The 17,397-nt window shown below is 38.3% G+C and overlaps 1 protein-coding gene across 7 annotated transcripts in view; it reads right to left on the bottom strand.

Moving 5' to 3' along the window:
- Positions 1–17,397, bottom strand: part of RGS7 (regulator of G protein signaling 7) — a 251,969-nt gene that overhangs the window by 72,525 nt on the left and 162,047 nt on the right. For all 7 annotated transcript variants that reach the window (XR_008972805.1, XR_008972804.1, XM_057414557.1 and 4 more), the window contains exon 5: positions 9,570–9,676. Coding sequence is in view for 5 of the 7 variants with exons in the window: in XM_057414557.1 (XP_057270540.1) it covers positions 9,570–9,676 (107 nt within the window). In the remaining 2 variants the exon portion in view is untranslated. The remainder of the gene's footprint in view (positions 1–9,569; positions 9,677–17,397) is intronic.

Genomic DNA, 17,397 nt, shown 5'->3' on the forward strand with positions numbered 1-17,397 from the left:
GTGAGAAACCTCTCTCTCTTGTAACAATGACCCATCAACTTTAACAGGAGCAATTTAGAAGTTGCTATTTATGTAGCACCCAAGATGAGTTAAAGGGTAAAAAAGAACAAAAGTTAACTTTAAAGGATGTGTTCCTCATAAATTAATTTGTTCTTTGAAGCAGCAATGAATGAATCTCCTATGAACTATTCCTTTGCGGTGCCACTGAAATCAAAGTGACCAGTATAAGTAAAAAGGAGAAACCCCTAAAGATGCAGTGAGGGTTACTAAATACATATAAACCACATCCACTCAGGCAGCTCCTGAGCTGAAAGTGGCTGGGGCTTAGGTTTTATTCACGGGAACGTAGCAGTTATGGTGAAGAACGTCTGGAGAAAGGTACAGGGGAAGAACCATTTTGGAAGTAGAGAGACAGATATTCTTTCAATTATGGGTATACTTGCTGCAGATTCCATATTCAGCCTCCTCATACACACTTAGACAAATTACATGAATACACTTGAGAAATTACATGTACTCCTATCCCAGCAAAGATTAAAAAAATAAATTCTGTCTTCTGATTCTAAGCAAATTCCACAACTGCTTTGGGCATTCATTTCACAGAAACTATGAGGAAATACTATATATTCACACCTATATGTTTATGATGCACGAATAAGTCTGTTGTTTCATACATAAAGGAAAAGTTACTCCCAGCCAGCAAGAATACTGCAGTAAATAGTTCTGAGAGGCAATCAAAGACATCATAACAATCAAGGATACATCTGATGTTTCTGGATTCAGTATTTAGTTAAAATAACATTAAACTTTTTACTGGGACTTACACATCAGTGGCAAAGGGAGTGTGGGCACTAAACAGAATATGGGAAGGGGGACAGGATCTTTAAGGTCGTGAAATGTCACTTTAGCTCACTAGGAGACAACGTGGCCAAGGCTTTTCTGAAGGATGAAAAGGTGTGTTCCGGTGGCAAGAACTGATTCTAACAGAGGGACTCAGTTCAGACCAATGCTGAGAAGTGTGAAAATGCACCAAGGACACTTTTTGCTTTCTTAAGCTGAACAACACTTTTGAGGGAACAGATAAAATAGATTTTGTCCCTTTACAGAATACATAACCAAGACTTTGCAGCTGTGTAGTACTTGGAGTGAAACTGCAGGATGAGACTGGTATTCTGCAAAGAAGAGTACAGCAGCATAAGGGCCAGCAGGCTCAGAGAAAAGGCAAGCGAGGTCTCTGAGGAAAGTATACCAAGAGACAAAGAAATGGCAGATGGCAGTTATTGAAAGAGACTGTGCTAAATGTCCAAGTACCTTTAGAGACAAAGTGGAGTGACAGGCCAGTGTAATCACCTACTGGTAATCTCAAACCAACTAAACATGTAACAAAGATCATGCTAAAAGCACAAATTAATGCGCATGGTACTAAGAAGGAGTCTAAGCCTACCTGCATCAGGGAGATAAACCCTGAAAAGTTAGACCATAAGGTTTAGTTAGCAAAGCAGATGATAAGTTGTAACAAAAGGCTTCAATAATGTGTTATAAGGGTGGTCAAAACAGAAATCCCAGCAAAATGCAAACATTACAATATCAGAAAGGGGTTCAAATGACAGTTGGTACGGATAAGTACAGAAGATTATTAAATGCCTTCCTTGTTTGAGTCTCCAGAAAGAGGGAGACTGCTCAGATAAAAGTCCTCCTGCCCAGGGAATAATGCACAGGCCTGAGCTCTCCTTGCTGATTCTCTGAACCAGGTAGGCACAAGCTGTGTTTGAACTACAAGCCGAGACCCTGCCTGCATGGTGCTTGGATGCATTTAATGGGACCTGCTGAGAAATACAGCTCATCAGCTCAAGCACTGGAGCTGGCCACCAGCCAGCTGGCTCCCAGTGGAAACAAAGTTCAAGCCTGCCTGCAATCAGCTCTGCAAACATGCCCAAAATTATTTTGGACATGAAGGTAAGACTACAGGGCAAAGTACAGGACAGAAAACAGGAAGAGAAACATTTATATGAGGTCAGACAATTCAGGTCAGAGGCCTGCTGAAATTCAACACAGAATGCTTAAGGAATTACTGTGTTTTCACATGGGTAAACGGTGCTTATTTGTAGAAAACTAAAAAGCCTCACCAACCTAAGGAATGACTTCTGGTCTCTCAGCACTGTAAGTTATATATATGTAAGTTATATATATGGAAATATCATGATGCAACTTTGCTCTGGTACTTCTCTTTCTCCTCTCTCTGTAGTACCTAGCATATAACTGTCAAAAGTTATCAAAAGTACTGGATTATCTGCATGATGTTTAAAGGGGTGCAAGTTACCTGAAGGGCAAGCTACACATGTAAAAATATTAATTTCAGGAACCTTTGAAATATGGCAGTCATTAAAAAAAAATAATCTCATAAGGCCGCAGGAGACTACAGCAAGGGAAGGTCTACCATTTCTAGAAAAGGGAAAAAGACAAAATTTTCATCTTCTAATCTTTCTAGATGTCTAGATTGAACAACTGTAATAAACTATCTATTTCTGAATCCTTAAAAGCTAAAGGTTACTAAAATTTTGATTTTTCAAAAACATATTAGGTCATTGACAGTGTAAAGCCCCTGCCAGATGAGACATAAACAGTAGATGCTATGTATTTTGACCAAGGCAAAGTTCTACAGTACTTTCTGTCTAGTAGGTAAGGAACCAGTAAGTAAAGAACCAGTAAATAAAGCATCAGGGACTTTAGTGATAGGACAAGGAGCAATGGTTTTAAGTTTAAACAGGGGAAGTTCAGGTTAGATACAAGGAAGAAGTTCTTTACTGTGAGGGTAGTGAGGCACTGGAACAGGTTGCTCAAAGAAGTGGTAACTGCTCCATCCCTGGCGATGTTCAAGCCAAGTTGGACAGAGCCTTGGGCAATACGGTCTAGTGTGAGGTGTCCCTGCCCATGGCAAGGGGGTTGGAAATAGATGATCTTAAGGGACTTTCCAACTCCAACCATTCTATAATTCTAGAATTATGGTATCACTGGAAGATATGTGCTCAAAAGCAGCTACAGGAGCTGATAAAGTTGCATTCAAAGAGTAGATAACTATTATTCATTTTCAAAGCAGGAAATGGCATTAGTGGGTGTAGAGACAAGGACAATTCTAAAACCAGGCACAAAAAAATAGTGGTAAGGGATAGAATAAAAACTTAAGCAAAAAGCCGGTTAAAAAAAAAAAAAAAATCAAGAAAAATCTTTAAAAAATCCTAGACACTGGAAATGGAATATGATTGAAGGATTTTTGCAATGCTGTAATTGTATGAAAAAAAACCCAACAACAACAATAAACTTGTGTGTAGTTAAAATGACTGATGCTTTCCCAAAGGTGTGTTCCACATTTTCTTGTTTAATTGTTTGGTATTAACAAAGTTCTGGTCTTAATCTACCTCACCATGTCCCATGCAGACTGGGTAAACAGGAAAACCCTTTAACAAAATATAGCAACAAAAGTAAATCTCAAGTAATGTTACTCATGGCAGAAAAAGAGACCCAGGGAGAAACCTCGTCACAAGGTTCCCACAATAGTACAATTAAATTATTAGAAGGATATGTTAAATTTTGAGGGAAAGGTGTATCAAGGTCCCCCATTCAGGCATCCCTCAAGTGCACTGGAAAGTCCCTTGCCTGTCTTCATTCTTCTGGGGTTTGCTCTGAGTGAATCCCCACTGCTCCCAGCTGCAACCCCTCACAGGCTCTTACTTGTGCAGAGATTTTTTGTCCCAGACTCTGCACCAAGCAAGTTAACACTGAGCTTGCACAAGATCTCAGACATAACCCCCTGGAACCTTTAACTCCAAAACCCTGATTTTCCCACAGCTGGAGTCTTTACTTCATCCTTCAAATAGTTCTACCACATAACATGTGACTACATATGTGCTAAGTTTACATCTTTCCACTTCTGTTTTAAAAGTCTCCACACAGTTTTATAGTCTAGATATTTAACAATCCTTTAGAAGAACTTGCTAGAGACGTTATCCATGAAGACGGGGGAAAGATTTGCCTCATTCAACAAGAAAACATTAGGAAGTTAAAAGAGTCCAATAAGAAGACCCCTGTTAGCACAGAATGAGGTCAGGAATGAGAATAGGAGGTGTGTGCAATGAAGAAAGCTTCCAGCTCTCATCTGATCTGTTAAAATCTTCCACAGCAATGCAAAGAGGCTCCTGCCACTTAAATTACCTTCTCTATACCTGGGCTATGCAAAAAAAAAAAAAGCTTGCCTTAACTATTTGTTACAACTTGCATATCCCAAGTACACTGTAGATGAATTCTAACATCCCTTGCAATATCCCATATTCCTATAGCACAAATATTATACACTCTGTGCGCTTTGTTTCATATTGTAGAAACCATACAAAGTGGAGACTTTCCCCCCCCGAGAGTTATGGATGTGATATAACATGTTGTACCTCTACACTACCATTTTCAAAGAGAAGATTATGAAATATCAAGGTTTTGTTTTTTTTTGGTGAAATATAGAAAACCTGAAGGAAATCTTGTACTTAATAATTTTACCTTTCCTCAGAAGGAAGTGTGAAGCAGTTTGTCATGAGCAAGTATTAAACAGGGAACATTTGTCATTTTGCCATGATGTCCCACTGATAGCTGGCAGGAAGGTGGGTGGTAGAATGGTTTGGGCAAAGTCAAGCACTGTTTATGAGCCCAGGCAGAAATAATGCTGCCAGTTTTTATCAGTAACTTTGAAGGCACTTTGTTTAATTGTATCTGTAACTTGAATAAGTACAAGTCAACAGCTGGAGAAATAATGCTTACCTAGCACTGTACATGCAACTGTAGAGCCATTTAAGCATTCAGAAAAAACAGGCTGCTACAACGATCTTTATGCTGCTGATGGAAAAAATGGTTTTGCACACAAACACATACTGGCTCTCTCACATTATAGACTAACATAATTAGGTAAACCTAACCACAGAAATTCATAATCCTCCTATTAATAAAGTCATATGAAACAAAATCCTGTAATATAGTACATATTCTCCACTAAACAAATTGGCAGCAGAAGCTGCTATGCATCGTGGGTAATCCTGTGATAAAACAAATAGATCTGCTTTGGCCCTACCATAAAAATTAATCAATAATAATATCTGAGCTAATGAAAGAGCCACTTATAAAAATCAGTGTTACCCATCAGCTTTTATAAAACATGACTAATTTCAATGCATTAAACTGTATTACTAAGGATGGAAATCATAAGCATCTTTCAGCTACCCCTTGTTGATAGTAATAAGAAAAGAATTGTTGTTTCTGAAGCTGCTTCAATCTGCAAAATCTTTTAAAATCTAATTACTGGGATGAAGGAGGAATATTCAAATCACTCATAAACCTTCCTTTGCATATTGCTGCTATTCTTTTCACAGGCACCAGGGAGTCTTTATAAACAGCAGAAACCAAGTCTGCTAAAAAAAAAGTAATGCCTTGCATGATGGATGGCAGAATTTATGCGCATTCAGTTTTACATTCACTGCAGTTGGCTCAAATGATTTCCTGGTAAAAGAAAAGGGTAAGATCACTGTTCTAGCACTGTCAAGCCCATGGAGGAAGGATGACAGCAAGTAGTGCTCCACAGTTACCTCGGAATTATTAAAAAAAAAGTAGATGAGGAATTTTGAAACAATAAAGATTTTGGCTCCATGACTCCTCTTTTCTAACCTGGAAAGGGGATGAGCACAGAAAGCAGTGAGGGAGAAAGCATGCCTGAGTAAGGAGTTTAAAAAGGAAAAAGGACACAGATAGGGTAGTCAGCACAGGGATTTGAAATTGTTTTTGCCTCTTTGAAACCTAAACAGATCCTTTCATGATGAGCCTGAGCTGAAGAGACAATGAATTAGTCCTTGCACCTGCAACTGCCACAGAAAATCTGCCAAATGCTGCATAAGATACCTGCTTCTCCTTTATTTCTAAAATCTGGCTCCCAGTAAATTCCTTCCCTCAAGGCATAGTAGATTATCCAGAAAGGCTGTGGAGAGTGGCTAGAGAGCTGTGATGTTCAGCCACAGCCTCAGGATTCAGAATGGCCGGAGGCTGGTCCAGGACTGAGCCAAGAGGTACCCAGCCAAGCAAAGCTGACTCAGAGAGATGTGGGAAGCAATGTAATTCCACCTGAGACACAAGGATCCAAAACACTTCATGGTCTACACTCTTCTGCAGCAAAGATATGCCAAGATCCTTACAATGATTGCTACATATTTTTGTTCCCAATGTAGCCACAGGTAAACATGGCTGGAGAAGTTAAATGTGTCAAGAAAGTGTTTCAAGTGATAGAACAAAAGACATCACAGGTGAAATCTTCATCTTGCTGAGATCCCTGGGTTTTGTTGCTATCTTCACCAGATTCATACTTTCACAAGAAAATGTTCCCATTTTCACGTTTTCTCTCAGGTATTTATACCTTCCATCTTAAAAGTTGTAGAACAACAGCAGAACCTAAACTTCATCTCTGAAAAATTAATTTACATTAAATCACAAATTAGTCTTATAGAAAAATAGGAGTGTCATTATCATTAGCGTCAAGGATCCTAGGAGCTTCCTTAAAGACAAAAGATAATAGGAAACATTATTTTTTCACTATGAACATTGAGACACTCAGAATGCATGTGCAACTTGAAAAAAAAAGCATAACTTTCCCTGGGAGACTATTATAGAAGTTTACAAGCTAAAAGGGCCAGTCAGGCATTTCTTGCCAGGACTTATTAGCACTGATGTGGACTCAGATGAAAGGTCTTAATGAGTAATCCCTAGCCCTAGGAAGATCTGTTTTCTAAAGCAACTTGCCCTGAGGTAGAGCAGGGTGGTTAGCAACTATTCAGCTTCTTCTTTGGTCCCTGGCTTAAATTACCACAAAAACACAATGCAGCTGTTCAAGATGGCTCAGAAAGTATCACTGCCCCTGAATTTTCTGATTTGCCTTGTTGAGACTACTAGGAAGTTTCCTCTGTAAGGCAATTAATATTTAGATCCACCCCCCTTGAATTAAATTGTTATCACAGAAACTAACCTAACTACACCTAAGTAGGTCAAAGAATGATCTGGATTTTTTTATTATTATTTTTAAGGAGCTATTATTTAAAAAAGCCAATATAACTATGGCTTTACAGCCCTCCTGATGGCACGAGGAATAACTGAAAAAGTATAATTTTTCCTGTAAAAGGGTATTTGCATAAATGAAGCACAATCTCCATTGCTTTTAGCTATTTGTATACAACAGAAGGTTGTTTAAAACAAATTAAATTAATTCTACCGTCATGGGGGAATGTGTCACCCTTTCGAAAACAAAAAATGAAGTGCATGGAGAACATTATTGTAGATAGCCTGTTTTTTGTAGGTTAGACCTTTGTACTGAAGAGAGAGATTACTCTGCAGGGAAGGCTTCTGAACTTTTCAGTGCTGGCAAGTGCACGACTTACTCTTTTTATTAAAATATCCAGATATTTGTGAATCTTGTCCAATACTCAGGGAGTCCTAATTCCAAAGCACCCAAACAACTATTCTAGTTCAAAATTCATGCATTTGCAGTCAAACTTCCCTCCTCATTGAGTATGTTGTCTTCATCTTCCAATTTAGCAGCTTTAGCAGCAGATTTTATATTAGCCTTATTTTGGTGGGGAATGTGAAGTTATAACTTTTGCTGTTAGAACTCCAGTTAACAGTATGACACCACTATGAATTTTTTCTCATGCTATACATTAACAGCTAAAATTGTAACATAGGAATAGCAATGCAAAAAGTACCACAAAGCAGCAAACAAACAAAATACTGCGGATATATACTGAGTAACACTTGAGGAAATTACCTTATTCTTATGCTTATGTCAAATAGGTGCCAAATCCTTAACTTATGTAAATCAACTGACATAATTCTAATAACTAACCCTCACTGAAACTTCATGTCTAAACATGCAGGCTGTAGACATCTCTGAGGAAAGCCCACAGCAGGGTAGCTGCAGTACTCTTAGTTGTTCACAGTGCAGCTAATTCTAATCTATACTTTCCTTCAGTCAAATTTTCATGCTAGCAGATGTGCTAATTTCACACGTTTAAGAGAGAAGCAGTCCAGAAGCTGTTCAGAATTTGATGACCAACACTCCCATAAATAAGCCCCATTCTTTACAAAATGAAGTCCTCAGATATTTTCTCCTTCTGGCCACTACTTATGCAGAGAAAACCAAGAACTGGAGCCTCAACCACTCCATGAATTCTTTACACTTTTTAGTTACCTCATCACATCAGTGCCCTTCCCTCAGCAGTAAGTTCCTTCACCTATGTGCCATCCCTCTCCTCTTTAATACTGAACATTGATGGGACTGAAGCATCATGAGAAGGAAATATTTTCCTTCAAATTCTTTCTCCAAGATCAAACATAAGTGTGAATCTGGGCAAGGAGGCTTGGAGTGACTGCTCTTTGTGTTCCCCACATACACATGTAACTTATGGTCTCGCTGAAGGACAGGGTTTTGGTATTGTCTGACCCACAGAATCTACATATGAAAGTATGATAATACTGTATGCACATATGAAATTATCATTCTCTTTCTTGACACACTGTGCTATACATAATTAATTATATTCACTCTAAGATTTTGTTTTAGACCAAATATTATGAACCTTTCTTATATGGGTCTGTGGAACTCAAGCCAAAATACTGATGAAAGTATTGCACAGCAATTAATGTAATACAATGGTTGAGACTATGATTGGTCTCCAATATATCAGGTTTTCTCTGCATTTTAAAGACCACAATCTCAGTTATTTATATTCTTGATAGCTTCTTGCTTGAACAATGTTTAAGACAAAGCATAGATGTAAATATCTTGAAGACAATGGATTTTGTTGTACCAGATATTTTTCTGTTAGTATTTAACACAAAACTAACATGGCAGGATCACTATGGTATTTCATATCATCAGTTTCATAGCGATAATCATCATCTCATTTCAAAACAACAAATCTCTAAGGAAGATCTTGGAGCAGCTGTTGGGCCACCTAATAGGAAGAGCAATACAAAATGCAGCCACTATTGCCAGTGGTGATACATGGCAAGCAAAGTTAATTCCTTCTGTAGAATACATAATCAGATGCTGTACAAGCATATTTGCTTCAAGCCAAAGGTGGCATTTCTCTGCAAATTTCTAGACTGGTATTCATTATCAGAAAAGCAACAGTCCTGGTCCCCAAGCCCATAGTTTGAAATCTAGTATGATAAAATACAACTATGTAGGTACCTGAGTAATATGTGTAGGTATAGGCGTACATATATAACTTTCCAACTTGTTCTGAAGCATCTGTATGTTTTTTTTTTGTATGCAATGAGACTGAGAGATCAATGTAGAAATGTGTCTGCAATTGTTTGAAGAATACACAGTACTTCAATACTACTTTGTTTGAATTGCCACTATTTACTAGGTTACACAAGAGACAAAGTATGTTAAACAAAGTATGTTAAAACTTGCTATGAACTTTTGTATAAAGCCTTTAATATAAGCCTTCATTTGCATAAATTAAGAATGTGTTGAAAACACTTACCTGGAATCGATAAAAGGTGCCATCATCTTTTAGTGTTAGAACATGGTCTGAGATTGGAAAGAAATAACCGTGTGCTGCCATCAGTGTTCCCAAATGTAGAGCTTCCACTGTTTGAAGAACAAAAGAAAGATAAATTAAAAAAAAAGCCACCAAAGCCCCTTCTTTTCATCAGTTTAGTTTTCTTGTTCAGATTCATCTTATGAGCTGCAGATAACCACTTGACTCTCAGTCAAGGTCCTGACATCATGAAAGTGCTGTCCTTTTCTGTGTAATATAAAGATGCAACTAAAAAACGCCCTTTACTCTCCTTCACAAATGGTTATTAGATGTCTCATGTGTAGCCGCAGATTCACAACTTATATCAGCATTAGCAGGTAGCAACAGCAATGTTCACTCACTTGTTCTGAAGCGGAAAACAGCTATCATTTTCACCCTGATGGTGCAGCGTGCTTTTCTTCCTCAGAACAGTTTAAGATTACATAATGTTAAAAGAGTTGATTACAATAACATGATATCTTCCTCATTAGCTTTACCAGAACTGCAGTAAAGGATAGAGATTTCCATAAAAGTTCCTCATTACTGGGAAAATAAGAAAGGATCACAGAATGGCTGAGTTTGGAGATCACCTGATCCAATCCCCATGCTCAAGCAGGGACACCTAGAACCAGGAACATACCTAGACATCGTTTTACTTTTTTCTCTCTGGGCAAACTGTGTCAATGCTTAGTTACCCACACAGTAAAAAAGTGTTCCCTGATATTCAGAGGGAGCCTATAGCGTTTCAGTTTGTGCCCATTGACTCTGGCCCTGTCAATCTGAAAAAAGCCTAGTTCCATTTTCTTTACACTATCCCACCAGGTATCTATACACATAGGTGAACTTTCCCCTAACCCTTCTCTTCTCCAGACTGAACAACATCTTTTCTATTAGGAAAGATGCTCCAGACCCTAAACGGACTTCATGGTCCTCTGCTGAACTCTCTCCAGTGCATGTACATGTCTCTTGTAGTGATGACTCCAGAATTGGATGCATAGAGAGTGAATTCAATTAAATTTAATGAATAAAGCCGTAAAACATAAGAGTCAGGTTTATATGTGCTCTTGTATTTTAAGTGAATCACTGTCTGGTACCAGTCCTCAAAGTCTCTTACTCAGTATTGTCATTATTTAGCTGACAAGAATACAATGTTGCAAGAAAAGAACAGCAGTAGAGTCATGCTCTTGCTGCAATATTTAAGTCCTACTATCTCTTTATCATATTTCTTTACCAACCATGTAACAACTCAAGTACGTATCCCTGAAATAGCTGCACAGCAATTTCTGCTGTAACATTAAAAATTTCCTAGCATAACCTGCTATTAGTCCACATCCACTGACTCTTCCTAATTTTCAAATATGAACCCTGGAAAGAATCACAAGGGTTTCTCAAATATTCTGAGTTTCAAAGCCACCAGTTACAGGAGCTGGTGCTAGAAAGGACAACGCTGCTGCAGGACGACATCAGCAGTGAGAAAAGGAAATATCAATAAAAAGGCTATATTGGACACAAAGGGAGTAAGGGGAAGGTGGGAAAGGTGAGGAAGAAAAAGACTAATAGAAGAAAGAAATAGGAAGATCTGCCAAAGAAATGAGCGATCTTTGATCTAAATATGAATTCACCATGAATCCAGAAAGTATGCAGAATCAGTAAGGATGAATGTGTGCACTACGGAAAATATATTACAGAACCATGACATTAACAGACTCTCATTCAGCCTCTACAAAAAGCTTATTTGTTCTTATTACCTGTAATTTGGCTTTCACCAATGGCAAAGAGATGCTGTAACACAGATCTGTCTTGTCCTGCCTGTTTAAAACAGTACTGCAATATCTGACCAGCAGTCGCAGCATCATACAGAAAGAAATATGAGTCCTGAGATGTGTGCCCTTGCTAATAGACACAGAAAGAGGAATTCACTTATGCTTCACCCACTATTATTTTGAATATGAGAAGGAAACACAGGCTTATTACTTACCCATACTTCATGAGCATCTCAGAAAATTCCCTCTTTCACCCTTTTGCTCACCTGAGACATCCACTGATGCAGGAGATACAGGAGGTAGAGTGGGACATTTTTTAAGTTAACCCAAAGCCAGCAACATGTGAAAGGAATGAGAAAGGAGATCTAGACAGTACTTAACTGAGAGCACACAAGCCTACTAAAGTGATCTCTGTGTTTAGCAAACTGGCTCCTGTCATTCCAGCAGAACAATTGTCTAAGAAAATCCAACCCATCTTCTCCAGCAGCACATCTCTGGCCTGCTATAAAATATCACTCTCTTGTTAACAAGCCTTCTCCTAGTTGCAAGTCCACAAGTAATCTCCCTGACAGAGCAAGGTGTTGCTTTGTTCCTTGTGCTTGAGATATCTGCAAATCCCCATTTGAACTTCATCCTAATTAATGTAAGTCTGTATCGTTGTTACCCATGTATTTCAAGCCCCTAAATTCTATTATTTCTTAGATCAGAAATTTTGAGTAAAATTTCTGTAGTGAATTGGTTGCTGAGATTCTGTTCATTTCAGGTCGATTTGTCTACCTTTTAATTTTATTAAGTTTTTCTTTGCTCTCCACACTGACACATATTGCCAATTGCCAATTCCAAAACCTTTGTGGGTTTGTGTTTTTTTTTGGTTTTTTTGTTTTTTTTTTTTTTCCAGGTATTATACATCTGTGTGAAATGAGAGATAAATAAAGGAAAAAAATGTGCTGTCATTTTTTAGAGAAAGGATTTCTCAAATAAGGGTGACAGGACATGCCAGGGAGCTCTGACGCAGTTGAGTGTGCTTTCTCGTCATATTTAGCAGAAACTAAACAGGCTCCAGATTTGTTTCATGTTCTTACTGGATTCTGGACTGTAATATTTTTCAAGAGCACAAGGAGCTCACTTTATTTTCCTTTACCCAGCAATTTTTAGACTACATCTGGACTAATATGGGAATAATGTGTCAATTCCTATGTAAGAAAGACATCAACAAATTTGAGTGAGTCCCATGGAAGTTCACCAAGATGGCTGGGGCTGGAAAATGTGACAGAGAGGCTGGGGGTGCTGGGCATCTTTTTGTTGCCTAAAGGAGATTACTAAATGAGGGAATGAGGGAGCCAAGGTCTCTATGTCCTTATGGAGTTTCATAGCAATTGAGAGAAAAAAAACACCAAAAAAAAAAAACCAACACAAAAAACCCAACAAACCCCAATGGTAATAAACTAAATCAGGGGTAGTTCTGACTTCTGCCAAACAGCAGAAGAGGCTTCCCAGAGAAGGTATACAATCTGCATCCTTTGGAGGGTTTCAAGACCTGAATGGATAAAGTCATGTAACCTTACAGTTGACTCTGCCTTGAGCAAGGCATTGGACTGGATTTGTAGAATGGATAGGTTGGAAGGGACATTAAAACTCATCTTGTTCCATCCCCCAAGCCACAGTCAGGGACACCTTCCACTAGCCTGGGTTGCTCAAAGCCCATCCAAGCTGGCCTTGAATACTTCAAGGTATTTGGCATCCACAACTTCTCTGGGCAGTCTGTTCCAATGTCTCAGCATTCTCACAGGACAGAACTTTTTCCATACATCTAATATAAATCTCTTTCACTTTTAAACCATTTCCCTTGTCCTATCACTATATGCCCTTGTAAAAAAGCCCCTCTCCAGCTTTCTTAAATCCTCTAGAGGTCCCTCTTAACCTGAATTATATTACAATTCCAGGTGGGTTAACCAGAGGTGGAACAAGGAGCAGAAAAAAAGTATGGCAACAATTGAATTAGAAATTATTTTGAAGCTCCTGCCAGAGCAGCGTATAATCCTGGCAAGCTTGGTTACAGTAAGAGCAAGAGCTCATATTTCTCACACTGACCATTGAGTCATATATGCAAGTATACAGTAAATGCTGGTTCTCTATGCAAAAAACTGACATACTGACCTGGCCTTCTCCAGAAGCCAACTAAGGTTAAGATCTGAATCATTCCCAATTAAAAGCCTATATCTCTTCTTCAGTTATGTATGGAGATGAAGGCAGGTTTAACTTTCACTTCTGGCAAACTCATTCTGCATCCCCCAGCTATTCCTGCCTGTGCAGTTAGGGGATTTTCATGTAAAGAAGCACATTTCATATAGAAGAATGGCAAGTAAGAACTGGAAAAAAATATAAGGTAAAACATGTGTGTTGAGATAAGAACAGTTTAGTGATTGAAATAAAGTAAAATAATAATAAAAAAATCAAAGATAACAATAATAATAAAAGGAAAAGGTGAGAGAGGGATAAAACCCAAGAAAGACAAATTATGCTCATCACCCACTGACCCAGGCCCAGCCTGTCCCCAGGAAGTGTATATCCTGGGCATGACATTCTATGGTATGGAATATCCCTTTGGCCAGTTCAGGTCAGCTGTCCTGTTTCTGCTCCCTCCCAGCTTCTTGTTCCTTTCCTCACTGGCAGAGCATGAGGGACTAAAAAGTCCTTGACTTAGAGTAAGCACTACTCAACAACAACTAAACCATCAGTGTGTTATCAGTGTTGTTCTCTGACTAAAGCGAAAACACAGCACTGTACCAGCTACCAGGAAGAAAATCAACTGCATCCCATCTGAAACCAGGACATCATAATACAAATTAAAAAAAATGGAGGAACATAGACTAAAAGCAAGAAAATATTATTTTAGATTGTAAGCGTACACAGATGCACACAGAAATGTGGTACCTACACAGCTATTATTACCAAATCTTCAGCCATTGCGTGTAAGAATATGCAATGTAACCTACAGTCTCCATTACACCCAGATAGCCTCACCAAGAAGTCATAATTCAAATAGCAGTCAACTGCTACACAATCAATAAAAACTGCAGCCAGAGATGTCACACAAAAATTCCAAGGGAGACAAAGCTCATGGAGGTAGAACAGAGTAGACTAGTAGACTTCAGCTTCCTCTGTTCTTGACTGCTTGTTTTTCCTAGCACTGATACTGCTGAAAAATGGAATGTCACATTCAAGAAACAAATTTACCCAAACCACAGTTTCAATTTTTCATATCTAAAGGACAGTATTGTAAGTTATAACAGCTAATGGCAAAGAGACACCTCTTCTAAAGACAGAAATATATCTTTATGAACCTGTTACATTTCAACAGGATAAGAAATATTTTTATATAAACTCAAAATGTTGCTGTGGGTGTAGTTTTTTAATGTGTGTGCTATTGCTGGGCTAAAACCTCAGAAAAAGCTTGACATTCCATGGGGTTCAGTTTGCTGTTGAACTTTATTTAGCTGAGTGGGTGAAGCAAACCACACATGTACATACATTGATTAGCAATCATTTTTGTGAGAAGTAATATTGCCCAGACATCTGCTGTGCCATTTCAAGGAGAGTGATCTTGATGGATTAAATGCCAGTCACTTTTAATATACTTTTTTATACAAGAAAGACATTTTCAATGTTTTGGGACAATGCAAACCTGATGAAATCTAACCAATGAAAAATATACCCTGGTTGTTGAGATTTCATATTAGTTTCCTTTTAAACATAGTGCAGTTTTCTCCTTATTGCAATAACTATTATATGGATTGATGATAGTTCATTCATCTTAAATTGCAGGGTATGGTAATATCAGCGAAATAAGTTGTTTCTTGTAATAACATCCACAGGAGGGAATTAAAAAGGATGTATGTTCCTTGTTTTTCTTCAGAACATGTTTCTGTTTGCCTTAAAGAGTATGTTTTCAGTGATTAGTGTTGATTTGGCTTTTCCTTACGCATTCCAGGGCTTCAGGTGATGTAGTCTCTATGTTTACTCCAAAGTCCATAAAATACTTTATAGTATCTCATCATTGTAGTTACAGTCTCACAACATCTGAAGTGCCTTTCCACAAAAGTGGGTGCTTCCCAATTCTGCTCCACTTTAAAATGACATTTTTCAGTGTCTATGTTCTTTTGTGCAGCAAAGTCCTGGAGAAAGATTTCCTAAAAAGAATGTGGCTTGGCATTCTGTGTCCTTAAGATTGCTATATGATGTAAGTGACAGTGAAAAAGCAAACTTGCAAGTTTTTCATATACATTTTGACACAAATATGTCAAACAAATGAAAACTTCCCTTCCCATCAAACAATAAAGTGTTTGTTATTCTGCATTATTTGCTTAATCTAAAATCCATCACAGTACTGAAGTGCATTGCTAAGCCACACGACTGACTGGAAAAAGAATTAATGAGTCAGAACTTCCCAAGCACACATTCATTTTAAGTGTCAAATGCCAAGAGATTATCACTTACTCTCACCTTACTCCTGCTGTCATTTCATTGCCAGTGTGAACACAAGCTGCAATGGATTAACTTTGACTTAAAGTAATAAAATACAACCTGCTTCTCATGCTCACATAAAGTGTAGGAGACTCTCTCTGGTCCTGACTGTTGCATTTAAAGACGGGAAAATAAAACAGCTAGAAAATTTCTTCAACACCCACATCACTGTAAGCCTCCCTCATCTGTCCCATCTGAAGGACTGAATTTACAAAGGGAGCAGCACTCAGAGTTGTTTCAGGGAGGGCAAAAGAGTCACTGAAGGAAGAAACACTATTTACCCAAACACAGCTAAAATTAGATTCATGCTTGATTCCAATATACCCATCACAAACCAAGCTATCTGTCACTACCGCAGCTTACTTAAACAGGTAGGATTTTGCTTGTGCTGTGGGCTAGACAGTGGCTGCTAATGCCATCAACAGGCCAGAGGCATCAGCAGGAATGTCACTCAGCAGGTAATGGGTAAAACCTATCAGAGATGTGTCACGAATCCTCATCTGCCCAAGGAACAGTAATGCCTACCCTTACAGTCTACAGTCTGAGCTGATCCGTAACACTGGGTGTCACTTATATGGATATCCCAAGTGTAGAGACAATAATGTATACCTGAAACATTGACTTCTTTGTTCACAAAAACTTCCAGCAAACTAGGGCCACATTACCCATGCTCACAGGATGTGAGTGAATTGGAACTCACCTAAGTGACATAACTCTAGAAAGACCCACACAAGATCAACAGAAGTTATATTACTGTGAAAGAATGAATGAAAGGGGAAGCTGACCTACAGTTTCCTGGAAGAAAAGAAAAAAAACAAAATCAACAAAGCAAAAGACTTTTCCACTCACAGGAGAAGAAATAAAGGAAAGCAAAAACAAAAACAAAAAACCCCCATCAAAATAAGGAAAAGAAGAAAGAAAATGGTTATCAAATGGGAGAAAAAAAGGAGTTAGTCCTTGAAAGAGAAGTTACATCTCACTGCTAGCAATATACAAACCCTTCTCTTGAAAATACTTAAAGTGTTCTCTGATAAATTCCTTACGTGATTGTTTCCCAATGGAGTTTAGGTGATTCACACACTAACTGTTGCTACCTCCTACTAAAGCTCAGCTTTCATTCTTTTAATAAAATTGTATCTTGAAAAGGCAGACCCCTGAGACCTCAAAATGTAATGACTTGAGGTGAACACCATAGATTTTGTTTTGACAAAGATCCCCATCTGAAATATTTGCTAAGTGTGTTTGTTTAGCATATTGGAAATGTGCAGCTACACAGGGTGGAAGAAATCCATTGAAGCTGCAAGCATTGGGTAGGGTTTACAAGGGAAACCAGAACATGGCACAGTTTGATCACTAGGAAACCAGTTCATTCAGCACACGATGATGAACAGTTGCTTGTAAGTGTTTAAAATTGCCTTTAGTTTCCCTGTCACCTTCTCCTCAATTTTTTAAAGTACCTACCAATATCACACCAGCAATCAGACCCTGCAAGAGTGTAATTTAGC

The sequence above is a fragment of the Pezoporus wallicus genome, unplaced genomic scaffold (assembly GCF_028554395.1).
Source record: "Pezoporus wallicus isolate ANWC-B61680 ecotype Strahan unplaced genomic scaffold, APGP_CSIRO_Pwel_v1 contig_8042, whole genome shotgun sequence".
Classification (NCBI taxonomy): Eukaryota; Metazoa; Chordata; class Aves; order Psittaciformes; family Psittacidae; genus Pezoporus; species Pezoporus wallicus.